The sequence below is a fragment of the Impatiens glandulifera genome, chromosome 1, assembly GCF_907164915.1.
Source record: "Impatiens glandulifera chromosome 1, dImpGla2.1, whole genome shotgun sequence".
In the NCBI taxonomy this organism is placed as follows: Eukaryota; Viridiplantae; Streptophyta; class Magnoliopsida; order Ericales; family Balsaminaceae; genus Impatiens; species Impatiens glandulifera.
This window is the reverse complement of record NC_061862.1, coordinates 128,970,912-128,989,271: the sequence shown is the minus strand read 5'-3', so window position 1 is coordinate 128,989,271 and position 18,360 is coordinate 128,970,912. Positions and strand designations below refer to the sequence as shown.

Below are 18,360 nucleotides of genomic sequence, written 5' to 3'. Positions count from 1 at the left end.
CTAAACTACTAAGACTTTATATTTTAAATTCAACACCAAATTTGATAAACGCGGAACATTTTAACATTAATATAAGTTAAACTTTTTAACTAACTAATCTATATATATATAATGATGCTTAATTTTTAAAATTTTCGGATTGCTGGGTCGAGAGCTGTGGTTAATTTGGATACTTAGGTCGGATTGTGGATTGACCCACCTATAAACTTAAAACGGTTAAAAATAAAATTAAAAATGTTATCCGTAATTTTTTTTCACGGTTTTTTATATTATTACTCGTGCAAATGCACTGGCTAAATGCTAGTTTTTATAAAACTTGAAAAAATATAAAAATATCTTTTATGATTTCTTAAATGACTTTTTTTATTATTATTATGTTTTTTTTTATACCACTCAGATTTGTGTTGATATTATATTTTGTTCTAAGTAGGACGGATATTCCAAAAAATATTATCAGATAAGATACGATAAAACGGGTATCGGATATGAAAAAAAAGTATCGTTGACTTTTTATGGAGTTGGCCAAACCGTATCAGTTTGAATACGACTTGGATACGTTTTGGGTAATTTTTAAAAAATAAAAATTTTAAGAGGACTTGAATGTTTAAAATAAAACTAACCTTAAACTAATATGTCCTCTCCTATCTCATCTTACTTTGCTCGTCTGTTCAACTCGCCCTCTATTGATTGATAGCCACCACTAACTAGTAAAGCTTCACTACATACTTTTTAGCCTATTTATTTAGTATACAAATATCCTAGAGGTGCTTCTTAGATAAATTTAAGATTCATATTAAGTTATTAACTAATTCTTAATATATTTTATTTATTATTTTATATATACATTTTTAATAATATCCGTATTCTAAACGTATCGTATCCTATATTTTCAAAATTTGTCGTATCGTCGTATCCGTATCGTATTTGATACAATACTCGTATCTGTATTCGTGTAACATAGATTTTGTTCGATAAGACATCTTATTTAGATGGATTAAATTTTTTATCCCGAATTTGTGTGATCCAAATAACACTCAATCTTTGATGGATCGTTTGTTGCTCATATTCTCTAACTGTGTTGATGATACTTTCTTGAGTCTGTGTTCATCTCCTTTTTAACCGCAAATGAGACGAAATTATTGAATCTAACATTTATTTTTCATATTTTCAATGAGTTATTTGATTTTATCTTTTATATGAATGCCTTCTAACATGTATCCTCATATAATTTGTAAAGGTTTTTTTATTATTTCGATCATATATGTATATGATCAATTATAATTTGACAGGACTTTTGCGTTGTTATCAATCCTCAGTTAAGGATAATTTCAACTGCAACTTAAAATATTTGGTAGAGATTCTCCCAACAGTTTCTTTCGGCTTGCTCTACTTTAATACTAATCGTTTAAGAACTCAAATGAATTCGTTTTTTAAAATGACTCTCAACAAATTACATGATTATTCATTCATCTCTATCGAGAATTTTAATTTTGTAAATTATTCTTACAATTTAATATCTAGATTATTTGAGTTCATTTTATTTGATATTATTTATTAATTTATTTATTATATAACACTAATTTAGTTAATGAGAATTAATTTCTTATTATAATAATAATAATAATAAAACAAAAAAAAGTCTATATTTCATGGAAGCCTAAATAATCCTATAGCCAATTTATCAAGAAACTAATTCAACTATTTGGTGGTGACATGCTTCTTTTACTGAGCAAGTTTTCGGTTTTAAGGATTCGTTTCATCCTTTCTTTATATATATATCAAAGTCTTATATTATAGGTTAGGTACAGTACAAGAAATTGTTTTGAAAAATAAAAAAATGTTTTTTATACTTTAGGAAAAGAATAATGCATTTTAATTTTATTGTAGTTTGTTGTACAATGGGTAATATATTTGTCAAAAGGGTAGAAAATATTGAGGAAGATAGAAGGGTAACTAAAAATAGCAATAATGAGATTACATAATCTCCATTTGAGCAGACACTCAACTTTTTTCCTCGGTAAAACCTCCAATTGGGATGTTCAGGTTCATAATGCTAAAGATCTAGCTAGATAGTAAAGAACCAGAAATAAGCCGACAAATAAAGCTACAAGTGTACACATTTTTCGACTAGATTTGTTCTCAATCACCTGAAAATAACCAAACATGTAATGTAAAACACCATAATATCCTAGAAAGAGTGAAAATAGAGATCTTGAAACTACAAAATGACATACCATCTTGAATTTATCCATAGTTCCTGACAGGATACCTCTTGATGAATCCATGTAATTTCCCTGACCAGTTAAGAATACACATTTAAAAGACAGTATCAATTGTAAAACATTTACTCACTTTTATTATAGATTAAATTGTGCAAACCATATGGTCCAGCATTCTATTGTGGCTTTCTACTTCCTCATGTATGTCGCCAGACAGCTGTAAACACAAACGTGGATCAAAATCGACAGAAAATCTTTTATCTCAAAATAAATTGCCAAATTTTCATTGGGTCAGGGTAACTAAAAGATTGGTATGTTTAACGTGTAGATTCAATCAAACGTAAAACAGTAATATTCATTTATTGTAACTCATCAAATTTTGAATGTGTTAGTCCTATTATCCATCCCAAAAAACGTGAACATTAGCTGCTAAATCTCTTATCCCCTCATTTATGAGTTGACTAGGTCTTTAATGTTGACACTTGACAATAGGGGAACATGGAACAAAAAGAAAGATGCAAATCCATCTATGTCTTGGGTTCATTGATATTGCTCTAAAGCAGCATTTCAAGGTGTCTTTCTTTATCAATAGAAACTATAAGATATTTATATCAAGAAATAATTCGCAGTAATGAGAAAGATGACAAATTTGAAGTTACAGAAATGATTTGTAGTATGATGGAATATTTTGCATGCTGACCTCAAAATTTTGCTGTAATTGCATGAATAAAATAAAAATTAAAAACTTCAAATTGAAACCAAGTTACCCTTTTCAGCATGTTCACTCTGCCTTGCAACCCATCAAGTGCTCTATCATTATCATGTTCATCAATTTCGTGTGAGTAAGATGATGAGGCTCTAATACCACCTTCTTCAATCTCATCAAGAAGAGTGGTTTTACCATTGCGATAGTCCCTGATAACCAATCATCCATGGTGAGATCATCTCAAATAGTAAAGAAGGAAAGGGGAGAAACATTTCATAAACGTTATATAGCTCATGCCTCATGGTATGTACACAACATAATCTAGACGATGGGAATAGCATAAAGCTAATAATGAGGTGCTGAAAGTACGACTACAAAACAAAAAGGTAATGATAATCCACCAAAGACAACCATATCAGACAGTATATACAATATAAATACACAATAACTTATGGTGTATCTAGTGAAAAAACACAAAATTATGCAAGGAGACGTGAGTTTGAACCAGAGGACATTATCTAGGATATACCATGAACAGTTAAGAAATCATGTCTGCAGTGTAAACTTAAGAACATGTGATCCTTGATCAAATAATAGTTAGGCTGGTTGATAAGGAATCCATGGTTTCAATAATACTTTTACAACATAAAATCAAATCAACTTAACACACCAAGTATATTAAATTGGATATTTTCATTTTGTTTATTTACCATTTAATTTTTGAAGACTTAACTCATTCTCCACTTAAAATCCCGCTTTTGATGCCTAGTTCTCCTCCTCAGTCGAGAGAGGTGATTGCAAACAATGTTTGTAGCTTCTTGTATTTTATAATTTACACAAAGTGTCAAAATATATACAGATACAAGTTGTACTACTATTTACAAGAAATGAAAGAATATAAATTATATCCTTAATTTTTACATATAATCAATCGCTCGAAGATCTTCACATCATCAAATTAACCAAGCATGCAATCAAGAATAACTGAAAACAGTTTCATTCCATATATATCCTCTTGTTTTTCATATTTCTATGCTGAGAATAAGTTTGAGATGAAATATTTGGAGCATACTAGAGAGTTTTTGGGAATGAGTATTCAAAAGAATATGCAGATGAGACAAATGCATATTTCTCAAAGTGAATATCTTGAGATAGTTGTTTTTAAATTTCGCATGGATGGAGTTAAGGGAATTCCAACTCATTTAGCATCTTATTTTAAAGTCTCTAGCGAGGATTGTCCAAAAGCAAAAGAAAAAGAGAAACATGAAAATTTGACCTTATGCAATACTATGGATAATATTATATATGGAGTGGTTTACACAATACCTGATTTGGGATTTATATATAATCTTGTGAACAAGTTTATGTTAATAAGGGAAGCAACATTAGGAGGTGGTTAAGTGGGTGTTGAGATATCTCAAGACTTCATCCAAGGTTGGCCTAGTCTTTGAAGAAGGAGGTTTGTGGTCAAGATCAAGGAAGAGATAGAGGTTGAAGCACATGAAAAAAAATCAAAGTTCTCTACACTTATCAAAGAACCCAATACACCATGAGATAACTAAACACATTAAGGTGAGGTTGCACTTCATAAAGAGCATAGTAGAGCCAGGAGAAGTTGTTATCAAGAAGGTGTAAACATATGACAATATTATTGATATACTAACCAAGGTAGTTCCTAAGACTAAGCTACAACATTACATGTAGCTAGCTGGAGTTGGGATATAGGAAGATATTGTTTGTTAACAAAGAGAAGCATGGGAGACAAGAGGGAGATAACTTGATAATCAATGTGGAGATTATTGGGAATTGATTCAACATTTTGGTAAATTTGTTGTCCACAATCCTGACATAAAGAAAGAAGATTAACAAAAAAGGAAACTAAATCTTTTGTTTTGGTGACACAACTATGACAACAGGTTTGACAATACTTTGGAGGTGAGGCTCGAACTTGAGGACAGAGTGATCAGAATTTATAACTCAGGTGATTCAACAACAATCGGAACAACTTCACAATCGATCACAAAATCGAACACAACACTAATCAATTCAATAATTGACTTGGAAAAAAATGGAACCTATCTTCACAAGTTGAACAGGGCAATCGACTCACAATAATCGAAACCGTAGAACCTTCTCCACGGAAGAAATGCAACAAGACGCGAATGGCAATCATGATTTAAAATCTGAGCAGAGATTTGTTCACCCTTCAGAATCGGTTCATTTTGTGCTGCTTTCCAGAAGCAAAGGTTGTAGGAAGGAAGTTCTCACATGTTCTGCACTGCTTGAAAAGAATCAGTCTGTTCTGCACTGCGATGTTTGGAAGGAGTTTATCACAGGCAGATGAACGGTGCTCTTGATACCAGTTATACACCTTTTTATAGAATTGGATGAGAAATATAGATTGAACATAGAAATCTGATTAAAAGATATCTTAGTAGGATACTCATCCTCTAGTATACTAACAGGGATCATGGAAAATTACGAAAGCAGATGAAAGAAACTAAGCAGCATTTAGAATCAACCAAGGCACTTACCTCCTCGACTTCATGATTCACAAGATTGCAGATTCCCGTGGAATTTTCAAGAGGATTCAACACCGATCCGATCCTTCAAGAAAGACAACTCATTAAGAATGAAACAAAATAAACTGAAGATCAGTTGAGTTCTAGCATCAGGACAACAAATAGGGCTCCGAATTGACTTAAGGATAGATAAATTGGGTTTGAAGTTTGAACCTTAATAGGGAGGGAGGCGAACTCCTAAATGGGAGGGATCCATGAATCTCTTTCTTCCTAAACCGGAGCAATTGAATCTCAAGCTCAAGACAACGATGATGAAAGCCTTACATTTACATATTTTGATTATTTGAATTTAATATTTTTCTTAAAAATTTTAACAATTTTACCCTTATATAATTTTTTATTTTTTTATTCCATTTTCATTTTCCCACCATTTCTCTGTTTTCTTTCCCCTCTCTTCCCCCGCGATCGTTGCTCTCCCCACGACTCCCACGCCCCAAGCCGACTCCCCCAACTACAATCATCCCCGACTCCTAAACGATCGCCAAGACGCTTCCATCCCGACTCCCCCACGATCGCCAGATGCCTACCCCTCGAGCCCGACTACCCGACGATTTCCAAATGCTTCCAGGCCGACTCCCCGATAATCGCCAAGCCCCGAATGTTGATCACGTCTCCCCGACGTTCTCCCAACATTTCTGAGGTTAGTTCGACTACTCCTCCCTCTCTTGCATGTTGAGTATGAAAGGTTTTAGGGTTTTAGTTTAGGGTTTAGGCTTTAGTGAGTTCTATTGTTTTGGTTTGAAATGATTTGATCTGAAAAATATATAGTCTTTCCTTAATCTGAATGATTTGTGAACATTTTCCCGTGGGTAATTGAATTGCGTGGTGCACCAACACAATTGCGTGATACGCCAACACAATTGCGTGGTACGCCAACACAATTGCGTGGTACTCAATTGAATTGCGTGGTACGCAATTGAATTGCGTGGTACGCAATTGAATTGTGTGGTACGCAATTGAATTGCGTGGTACTCAATTGAATTGCGTGATACGCAATTGAGTTGCATGATACATACGCAAATGTAATTTTCCTAGTTTGCGTCTTACATTGTGTATATGATTTTACTGTTTTTTCAGATGGCACCAACCGAAACTATTATTAATGATTTTATTGGCCGTGTTTCATGGAAATCCACCGGCACCATCTTGGCAAAGATAAAGGAGAAGTTTACTCACCATGATCTTTTGGATAGGGCTTTGCAGACCCAATTCCAGTATCTATTCAAAACCCAACATTATTTTTTCAGGAATCATACTCCATCAGATGCTTATTAGAAAAATCAGCTCAAATTCGAAGGAGATAAGGTTCTTGGTCAATGGTGAGGAGGTCTGCTGGGGCATGAAGGATTATATCTTAGTGACAGGCCTCAACTTTGGCAGATTTCTTTGGTGGAAAACATGGAGCTTGAAGAATATTCACCCTTGTCCGCAAATATTTTAAGGGTAAAATGAATGTTAGACTGAAAGAGGTTGAAACCATTTTCATCGAATGCTCTAATAAAGAGGATTCATGGAAGATGGGGCTCATATTCTTCATTTATCAATATCTATTCGCATCTGATAATAGGAGGAAGGTAAGTTTCAGAATCTTATGGGATATTTCCTAGCATCCTGCTCTGACTATTAAAACTCTTAGCGTAATTGCTTGTCATTTGATTGTATCGAAAACTAGTGAAAAATGCACGACTCCATCTCTTCAGTCCTATTTGTTCTAGATAAGTAGCAATCTGAGGGTCCTTAGCCTTGATCTTGTCAAAATGTTGATGGAACTGTGACACTGTATATGCGCGTGAAACCATATCAAACTCAATGTGGCAGTTATCGGTTTTAAATTTGGCCATAATATTCATTTTGATGTGGTATGTGCATGCACCATGATGTACTTTTGGAAAAACCGCGGACAAGACATTGACAATACTTAGGTGTCTATCAAATACGAAGACGAGATCCAGGACTACTCCAATTGTCACCCTTAGTTGTTGCATGAAATATGTCCAAGAGTTATTATTCTCCGAATCAACAACGCCAAATGCAACGGGATATAGTTAACCTTCAACCTTGTGCTTAAGAAAACTGACATCAACGCACAATACAGGATGACAATACCTGAAACCTCTAATTGAGAAGCCTAGGGACATGAACATATATCTGAAGTGACCATGCTCATCCGTCTGGATGTCAGTTATGGTACTTGGGTTATTCTTTGCCAACATGAACAGGTATGATGGCAATTTTCCATAGGATTCCTCCACAGTTCCTCGCACCGCCATTAAGGCTTTTTCCCTGGACCTCTAAGCCTTATTATAGGTCAACTTAAACCCATAGCTTGTCTGCATGTTTTCCATTATTTTCTTAGGCATGTGGTCATGGTGATGGTCCATGTACTTACGTTTGATGCACTCCACAATTACCCATTATGGTGATTGCCTCGTCAAAATTGAGCATGCGTGTTCATTTACTAATTTTCGAATCTCAAACATCTCCTGGAATTTTCCTTTCACAGCACGCAAGCTCCACTTGCAATTCTCATTCACACATTTCACAAACCAAAGATCTTTTGTTGACTTTTCCACTTTGAATTTAAAATGATTAGCCATCACATATCTATGTACCTTCAATTGAAGTTCTTTTTTTCCCTAAAAAACGTACCCACTTTCAATCCGCTTTCAATGGTTAATTGAGAATGTGTTTCAACCTCGATTGATTCAAATGAATCAAAAAACTCAATATGGGAAGTGATGGGTTGCCGGGGTGCAAAAGAAGGAGGAATACTAGCAACCAATTCACTCGGACAAAAACATGGGACTTGTTGTTCTTCATCTACATGGTGTATGTCATTTTGACTTTATAAGACATCCTGCTTAAATATAGGGAATTCAGAAACCTCCTCTACTGGTATTTTACTTTCATTAGTTGGGTGTGAAGGTAATGACTTCTCTACTAAAGAGACACACAAAGGAGTGTGAAACTTGTGGTGTGAAGTTGAAATTTCTTTTACATAGAACATCACTTCTCTATCATATCGGATAACAACAGGAGGAGCAGTTTTCAAAACCAAATTATACTTGACTTTGAACACTAAATCATATCTCAATTTGTCCACACGAATAACATCATAGACAATGTTAGTTAATTCGTCATATATAGTATTTAGGGATAGAGACACACCTACGCATGAACTTGAGACAAAATAACTAACACCATCATCATCTTCCACTCTCCATCATAGAGATAAAACAACTAACAAATAAAGTGGGATATGCAATTGATACAAATTGAAATGTTAGTGTAGTAAACAAAACCATATTATCGTGGTGTGGTGCGTGGTATTATCGAGGGACACAAACGCAAATTGTGTGGGTCATGGGACGCAATTGTGAGTGGGTCGTGGGAAGCAATAGTGCGTGGGTGGTGTGGGTCGTGGGACGCAATAGTGCATGGGTGGTGACACAATAGTGTGTGGGTGGCATGGGTCGTGGTCGTGGTGCGTAGGTCGTGGGACGCCACTCAAATTGCGTGCGACGCAATCGTGCGTGGGTCGTGGTCGTGGTGGTGCGTGGGTCGTGGGATGTAATCGTTCGTGGGTCGTGGGACGCCACTGAATTTGCGTGGGTAGTGCAGTAAATATACCTATTTTGACACAGCATTTCAAACGTACCAAACATATTGAGTGTTCAGTTAAATGGGAATGAAAGAAATGAGCATACCCATTTTAAAGGTGATGATTCTAGTTGGTCGGGTCTACACGACAATGTTGTTGGATCTCGTCGTCCTCCGGTGTTGTAAGTGGCCGTTGTATGTGGGTCTTGTCGTTGCAGGTGGGTCTCGTCGTTGCTTGGGGAGTCGGGGAGATAAAAGGGAGAAGCGGGGGTTGCAGGAGTCGTTGGTTGGATCGGGGGCGAGAGGGAAAGGAGAAGAGAAAAGTGAAACGGGGAACCGTGAAAGGGAGGGAAAATGAATAAAAAAAATTAATAATAAGGGTAAAATTGTCCAAATTTAAAAAATGATTATATATGCAAATTCTTATTATAAAAGTTACTTTTGAGAATAATCCTCTTTTAATGGTGATTTGATCAAATTTTTCAATATGTGTGTAAATAATTGAACCCTAAAATTATAAATTAGTATCTTATCATGTTAAAAGGATAATTCATAGGAAAACCTTATAATAAGAATGGAACTATTTCTGTCATTACAATAAGTAACTATAATATTCAAATACTAGTCCTATAAAAGATTAATTTTTTAAAAATAATCTATGTTAATATAAAAATAGTAAAAGAAAATAAAGTTAAAATAATCCAATATCAAATTGCCAATATACATATGAATAGACGAGCAAGAAATAAATAGGAAGAGATAAATAAATTAATTGTTAGAGAAAAAATAAATATTTAATTAAAAATATTATTATTTAAAAAAAAAATTAACACAGTTTATTAGCCCCTGAGCTAATTTGTTTAAATTTTTTTTATTAATTTATACGTGTTACTCAGTTATATAAGTATATATGTTTAAATGAGTTTTTTTTTCTAATTTATAAATTAATGTCAAAATTATGTTATAAATACACTTTATTATTTATTTTTTCAATTTAAGAAGTTTATTTTTTTTTTGTCCCTTTAGATAGTTTTTTTTTTCATCGAAGAAGGTGCCTTGGTTTATCTTCATTGTTCAGATTTAAGTTAGTGTTGTGATTTTTTCAATTCGACATATTGTTTAGCTCTATCAGATTTTTCATCACTTGTTCTTAGTGGTGGGTCGTTTGTTGATTATCATTTCTTAGGTCATTATTGGTTCATTTCTCAGGTCATTATCGGTCCCCTTCTTAGCAGCAAATTAGAATAAGTTACATGACATATAGAATTTGTTTTTTTAATAAAGAGTCATTAAAATAGGTCTTTCATTTGGAGACCCTCTTAGAGGTATCCTCCCATAATTTTATAGGTTTCTCACTTTTTTAATAATATATGTAGATGACCAATTATCATTTGATATAACATTTGACAATATATGTAGATGATCGTTTGATAGGTTTGTTCGACTTACTAGACTTCATCACTACTCATCGTTACAACTAGATTTTTATTTAATTGTTTTTGATTTTATTGACAATATTTTACACTTTAACTTTTGATAAGGAGTTAATTCTTATTAATTCAAACTAAGAGTCAGATATAGTTAATTTGTATATAATACAAAATAACATTTAAAAAATTGAAATAAATAAATGAGAATATAGATACTAAATAGTACGACAACTTTGCAAAACTAAAATTCTAATTAAGTAGATTCAATAATTTTGAATTTCTTGAGATTGACTCAAAATACGAATTCGTTTGAGTTCATAACGTTGAGTGAAAATTTTTGTAAGCCAAACAAACCAATCATGTGGTGTCGGAATAATCTCAATTAAAAATTTTGAGTGACAGTAAAATTTGTTATTGCCCATAGGTTGGTAAGCAACGTCAAAAAACGTTTTATCATTTAATAACTAACCATCTACGTATATGATTAAAATAATGAGAAACCCGTACAAATCAATGGAGGAAACCATGATGGCGAATCATATTAGAATGACACGTCTGTAGAAGCTAGACGTCTACTCGCGCACTTCTTCAAACTAACCTGTCTGTAGAATCTAGATGTCGGCTTGCGCATTTCTTCAGACTAACCCGTCTGTAGAAGTTAGACGTCTGCTCACGCGTCTTGTGCTGTACCTGCACATAGACAATTTCACGACTTAGTTTTGTTCATGAACTCATCATTAAAACTATGTTGTATTTATTTAAACTTATTAATCTAAGTTTTTAAAATATTTTTCCTTAATTAATTTTTCTCTTTCTTTATTTAATTTAATCTAACAATTTCCCCTTTTAATGATGTTAAAACTAGGTTAAAATTAAGTTAAGAACATAAGATTAAATGGTAATCAATATATTTATATAAATATGAAAAACATAAGATATACAAGGTTTTAGATCACTCCCTTTTAAATCTTGAATCTTCAGTCTTCGAGACCTTTATCGCCGAACGTAATTTGTTGTAGATGACTTCCTCGTCGACCACCTCCACCGCGACCACCTCCACAGTCTGGTTTTCTTTTAATTCGAGGACCCCGACCGCAGCTGCCTGATCTTCCTCCTCTTTCGGTTCCCCCTTGATTGCCACCTTCCTCCTTTTTATCATTATCAAGGGCAATGTCAGCAGCTTTAGCAGCCGCATCTTCTTCAGCTTAGAAGCGTGGAGCGACTGCGTCAGCATCTTCGATTCACTCAGCTTCTTGAACATTGAGGGATTTAGAAATTTCGAGCATCTGGAGGGCGAGAAATTCATTTGAAGACTTTATCTCTTTGTGAAGATTGAAATTGTTCTTTAGCAAAATTGTCTTGATCATGATCATCTGATTTATGAGCTTCGAGACATCACACAAAGTCTTCAAAAATTTCTTTGTTTACATCAGATTGAGTCAGGGCTACTTCTGAAGTAGCTTTAGAGTTCGGAGACGTCCGCTCCTCCATGATCTCCAACTTATAATGGTTACTGATTCATTTGCGATTGGACCTAGTAATTGAGGGAGTTACTATATTGAATCTTTTAGTAATTGAGGGATAACTATGGTAGATCTACAAACAAAAAAAAATAATAGTGTTGTTCTTCTATTTTATATAAAATATAAAGTAATAATAATAACAATTTTTTTTTTTTAATTTTCTTAACCAACATATCACTATAAAAAATGTCACATATAATAAAATATAAATTAATTTTGAAAATTATAAATACATAATTTATAATAAATTTCTAAAGGTACTTTATGTTTATACTTTTAAAATTTGTTCTTCTATTAAATATATAGAATTACAAATAAATGCAACTATCTAAAATAAAATACATGCTTAGGTGACCAAACTTTAGTGGCTAGATTACATAATAAATTTTTATCGAGTAGTGGTTAAGACTTCTGGTTATTTTTAATTTGTAAAATATTTTTGAAATAGATATAAAATAGTTATAATTATAATTATAATTATAAAATAAATACACATCTCACTCTTAAAATATGATAAACAAATTGAAACAAAATTGTAATTAAGACATTACTTATGGAGAATAAAAAGATTTTATATTTTTAAATAGATATACATATACTAGATTATAATTATAAATATATATATAATAAAGATATTTGGAAAAAAAAAATGAACGAAAATGAATGAGAAATGGTAAGCACTACAAATCTATATATTCAATTTATAAATTTAAAACTAATTATTTTAATTATTTTTGAATTAATAAAATCAATATAATTAAAACCAAGAACAAACCTAATCAAATAGTTAATTGGATTAATTATTGTAATAATTAAATCCAAAATTAATTAGAGATAATGGACAAAGAAAATAAATAAAATCTACAAGAAGGGTTACAGCCGAAATTACACCCTTCGAATAGGTGCTGGATTTTCATTCAACGCTCAAGAGTTGTCCGCGTCACCCGCTGCAATAGAAGAAAACGCGTGCATGAAGCAGCAGATCGCCAAACGGCTCCTCCAACGTCGTCTCCTCCAACGCAGACAGAACATAGACAGAACGCTATGTGACTGCTGGCGCACCCTAAAACGATGTCATTTTGACCTCCCTTGAAGTTCAAACGCAGAAGCCCGAAACATTGTCCTTTTTATATGCGTCTTTGTCTTCCTCGCGATGCTGGGTGGATAAGCATCCATAGCCATCTTTGATTTTTTTAAAGATGAAATTTCGTTGTTTCTTAATCATTTCTCATATATCTAGCCTCATCATTGATGCATATGCTGACAATTGGCCGGAAAACAGCCAAAACAACATCATATTATAAGGAAGCAATTGGCAAAATTTTTATACTTCATTAATACTAAAAAACAAAAAACTGAATTTTTACATCAAAACTATTTTGATTGAATGGATTATCAACCCGATCAAATGACACCTCAAGATGACGTGCATAATGATAATGGGATCTATGTGAAGTTACCTAAGAATTTAGGTCAAAGAATTCAAGCCTCAATAAAAACTACAAAACCTGCAGTTTTGATGTTCTTGAGGACAGAGTGGTCTGACCGAGAAATTTTAACTAGGACCGAGAGGTCCGACTGAAAATTTTCAACTAGGACCCAGAGATCTGACCGAAGATTTTAACTTAGGACCGAGGAGCCTCGCCACGACCGAGAACTTCCAAACCTAGGACCGACGAAGTTAGTCACAGGCTAACTAGTACTAGTGATTTCAGCACTCCGATTGAGGATCCTAAGAGAGACCCGAGGGAGTCCCAACCTTAGGATCGAGGGTTTTAGCCCCGACTGATAAAATCGCTCCCAAGACGGAGGACACCGGTCTTAAGGTCTGTTTGGTTGCACTTTTAATTTCCAAAATTATTTTTGTAATTTTGGGATATCAAACTATTTTTAAATATCCAAAAAAATAGAAAATGATTTAAAAATATTTTTGGAATATTTTCCACAAAAATATTTTTATAAGGGCTCGTTTATGATTTATTTTTAAACTCTAATACCTTTTAAACTAATATTCTTTAGGTATATTCCTTCATAGTCATCATTATTAGCAACAAGTACCAACATTTAAATATTGTTGTTACATTTGTAAATACACATGTCTAGAACCAGAAGAATAATTTGTTAAAATAAAACGTTATACAACCCATTTTCAAAACCAGGATTTTATAAAAGTAAAGACCGTTTTAAAACGGGTACGAAGGATGAAGCGCGTAATTTTTTTCTCAAGTATCACCAAACTACGAACCAAAACGAAATCCTAATCAAAAATATGTTTGTATATTTTTAAAACTGAAAATCAATTGGCTACTCATTATCAAATAAATAACGATATTTTTGATATACATTTAATATCGATATTTTTTCTACCCCTAGGCAGGCGGTAATGAAGATTGGGGCCAAATAAAAATTCAAATTTATGACCCCTAAATTTGTTAATAATATATATATATATTTATATATTTTTAAAATTTTGTAAGTTAATTTTTTTTTTAAAATTTTAATTTATTATAGAAATAGAAAAGGGTAATAATATTAAAATACAAAATCGTCAAATATAATTAATATTTATATATAATATAAAATGAGATATAAATGGTTAATATATTATAATAAAAAAAATTAAAAAAAAAAGTTAAATATATATATATATATATATAATAAATTAAATATAAAAAGAAAAGAAAAAAAAGATAAAATAAAAGTAATAAATATAATATTGAAAAATTTAGACATAAAGATAGAGAATGCATATAGGTTGCCTTATAAACAAAATTGTTAAAATCAACAAACATAACATAATCGAAAAGCAACCCCAAAATAATAATAATAAATTAGGCCCAATATAATAATAGCATGCATGCACGCGTCCCACGGCCCAATATTTCTAGGTTTACCCTTCTTTCTTTTCTTTCTCCAGATTGGCGCCGTCTTTAAACCTAATTCTTCTTCTTCGCTTATTTAAACGTCAATAGTTCTAAGTCTTCCTTCGTCAACACTTATTCTTCTTCTTTACTTATTTAAACATCAAAAGTTCTAAGTCTGCCCTAGTCAACACAGCTCAAGCTCCGTCCAGAGGTACCACTTCTTACACTCACCTATCATTTTGATTTATTTATGAATGAGTTTTTCGGACAGTGTTATTCTTAAAACATTGTTTTCATTTCATTTGATTGTTTTCATTTATTAGTTATCTTATAATGTTAGTAGACTGATATGTTAGTTAAACCCATGAGACATATGGATGATTAATTTAGAATGTGTTCTTGCTTTTGAGTAGCTTAATCTAGAATGCATGCATGGGTGATATACTCTATTTTAGTAATAAATGTGTTAGAATTTATAACTAATAACATTTCAAATCTATAACTATCTGATTAATTTGGACATTAATATATCTTATACCTTTCCTCTTTGGACATTTCTAGATCAAATCGTTGTTTACATTTTGATTTTCATATTTTTCTTTATATGGAATAAATTTAATTTTACTAAACTTTATACAACTTTGATATAATTTTTATTTTGCAGAAGATGTCTTTGATTCCTAATGAGATTTTAACAAACATATTTAGCCGATTACCTGTTAAGTCTTTGCTCCGTTTAAAGTGTTTATCTAAATTCTGGCTTGCACAAATCAGTAGCCCCTCTTTCATCAAAATGCATCTCACTAGTCCAGTTCAAACCAAGAACCTTTTACTCTTCCTAGAGAACCAAGATATCTTTCAGGTGGATTTTGATTCCCTCGAAGATGGTAGCGTTGTTCAACTGGCCGAGGTCGATTACATTCCATTGATTTGTAGTCATGCTGAAGTTGAGTTTTGCGGGTCCTGTGATGGCTTGATCTGTATGGCAAATGCTAAGAACGCTGACTATGTTGTTTTATGGAATCCATCAACGAGAGAGTGTTTTAATCTGGATTCCACATGTATTGATAACCCTGACGATGCCGTTTCGGAAGAGTGTATTTATCGACTTGGTTACGATAAGATCAATGATGATTACAAAGTTGTGAGACTTGCGTTTTATTTAAAAGAATTATTTGGAAAACCCGATTATGAAGTTAAGGTTTATAGTATGAAAACAGATTCGTGGCATACGTCGGAGAAGTTTCCTTATTATCCGAGTACGGAGAGCATTGGAAATTCTGTGGCTGGTGGAGCTATGCACTGGATATCAGACATGAAATTGGACTCACAAAATAAAAGGATGATTGTTGCCTTTGATTTCAGGACAGAAAAATATAGAGTAATATCACCGCCGGAGAGTCAAGATCCTTATGACTGCTTGTTTTTGGATAATTTAGAAGGATGTCTTTCAATAAGTTGTTCTCGTTACCTTTCATTGACTATGGATTTATTTTTGCTGAAGGAATATGGTGGAGAGAATGAACATTGGTCGAAGTTAATTACATGGTCACCAACTTTTTCTTTCCAGGTTCAATCCACTATGGTACCTATTGCCTATTCAAAATGTGGTAAGAAAGTACTATTGAACTTGGATGATGAGAGACTTGGTTGGTATAATTTAGAAGAGAAGACATTTGAGGAAATTAGGATTCATGGTATCGAAGAATTTATTGAAGCGGACATTTGTGTGGAAAGCCTAGTCTGTATTGATGTTTAAGTAACTCATATATTAGTAACTCTATGAAAAATCTTTTAGAAGATTGGAGAAATTGAATATGTGGGTAGATTATAAGATAGTTTTCTTATGAAATTAATGTGATGTATTATTTAGAATTTCTCTGGATTCAAAGTTTCTTTCCACATTTATTGGGCTTCTACAATAATTTTCTCATACACTATTCATCTTAATTATTTTTAATTTTAATTTTTTTACTTTAACTCATTTTTGCAAGTTCTTATATATAAAATGAATATTTTTTAGTTTATTAATAAATTTAACATATATATAAATATAATGGATTAATGATGTAATTAATTCTACTTCTATATCAAAATTGTATTAACCAACCTTAATTTAAATAAAAACAAATACATTTATCCACAAATAAAATCAGATAAAAAGAAATACTTAACTTAAACAATTTGTAAATCTTATATTATATCAAACATTTCATTCATACTACTTCAATCTCATTTTTATCCCCCAACAATCACTCTGAAATTCTGAAAAGTCAACAATGTGTGGAGGTAAAATGAGCAAAATATATGAAAATTAGTGGACAAACATTTGTTGGGGGCATACAATCCTAAAATGAAAATCCTTAACTCACCCTTTAAGTTTAAACTTCCTCCTGAGAAAGTTGATGTAAATTTTATAAGATAGAAATCTCATTGGTAAGAACATATATCTATGAATGCTCTATTTAAACAATGGGAAAAAGATGGACTAGAAAATATTTTCTCTAATACGTATGGGTTGTACTTTTAAATGTTCAAGGAGGGGTCCAACTTAGATCTCATTTTGAAAGATGGGCATACATTCATTGAACATAACTACATGAAGTTAGAAAAATTAGATAGAATGTATGAAATTTAACAGTCATTCAAAGGAGATAGCCCAAATCTTGATCAACCTCATAAATATTCTACCTTACATGTACAACGCTTAGGCTCTTATTCATTTTGCTAGTCTTCTGGAAAACCCCTCTATATGGATCAAAATACTAAAATATATGAAAAAGTCACAAAAGAAAAAATTAGCATTGAATTCTAGCCAAGAAGTGTACTCCTAGATCATCCACATTAATTGACAGAAATGACGATTCTTATATCATAGGCATATGAATGACGACCATACAAGTGTGCAATACATTTGAACATTCCATCACTTAATGCGCAAAAGAAATTGAATAACATCAGAAAACCAGAAATCTCAGGATCAGAATGGTCAAGGAAACGGAACTGGAGAATCAGGAATATGACAACCTATAAAAGAAGCCAAGAGAACAACCAAAGAGAGAAAAAGAGAGAAATGAGGAATCTATGGAGAAATAAGGGTAGTAACAAAAAAAACTGATAATCAGATTGCCAAGAATACTACCGAAAACCAAGAGAGAAAATCAAGGGATGGAAGTGCAGATGAGAAGAGGAAAGCAGACTCGGGTAAAGTTGAAGTAAGGGAATGCACAAGTAAAGGCAAGTTGGAACAAGCAAGGAGGCAATAATTGATAACACTACGGGTAGTAATACTAAAACATACTCATTTTTTTTAGTTATGTTCTGGTACAACTAAAGGGAAGCTTCTTAAGAATGTCCTAGGAAACGAGGTAATCATTGCTCACAAATAGTCATCATCAAATGAAATAGTCCAATCATCAATTATGGAAAAGAGTGA

The 18,360-nt window shown here is 32.6% G+C and overlaps 2 protein-coding genes across 2 annotated transcripts; one reads left to right on the top strand and one right to left on the bottom strand.

Moving 5' to 3' along the window:
* Window positions 1–1,922: 1,922 nt before the first annotated feature.
* LOC124929718 (bet1-like SNARE 1-1) lies at window positions 1,923–5,742 on the bottom strand. Its single transcript, XM_047470115.1, has 5 exons — window positions 5,460–5,742; window positions 2,987–3,134; window positions 2,380–2,436; window positions 2,235–2,294; window positions 1,923–2,147 (listed from the first exon to the last, which is right to left on the bottom strand). The coding sequence occupies exons 1-5, from the start codon at window positions 5,471–5,473 to the stop codon at window positions 2,046–2,048; spliced, it is 381 nt and encodes a 126-aa protein (XP_047326071.1). The 5' UTR covers window positions 5,474–5,742; the 3' UTR covers window positions 1,923–2,045.
* Window positions 5,743–14,978: 9,236 nt separating this feature from the next.
* Window positions 14,979–16,848, top strand: LOC124929696 (F-box protein CPR1-like). The gene is made up of 2 exons (XM_047470097.1): window positions 14,979–15,135; window positions 15,589–16,848. Exon 2 carries the CDS (start codon window positions 15,592–15,594, stop codon window positions 16,681–16,683), a length of 1,092 nt encoding a protein of 363 aa, XP_047326053.1. The 5' UTR covers window positions 14,979–15,135; window positions 15,589–15,591; the 3' UTR covers window positions 16,684–16,848.
* The last annotated feature ends 1,512 nt before the right edge of the window (window positions 16,849–18,360 follow it).

Coding starts and splice junctions, on each gene's coding strand:
- LOC124929718 (XM_047470115.1), bottom strand. Junction 2,437..2,986: donor GAGTGAACATGCTGAAAAGG/GTAACTTGGTTT, acceptor TTGTGTTTACAG/CTGTCTGGCGACATACATGA. Junction 2,295..2,379: donor ATAGAATGCTGGACCATATG/GTTTGCACAATT, acceptor TTAACTGGTCAG/GGAAATTACATGGATTCATC.
- LOC124929696 (XM_047470097.1), top strand. CDS start 15,592: ATGTCTTTGATTCCTAATGAGATTTTAACAAACATATTTAGCCGATTA.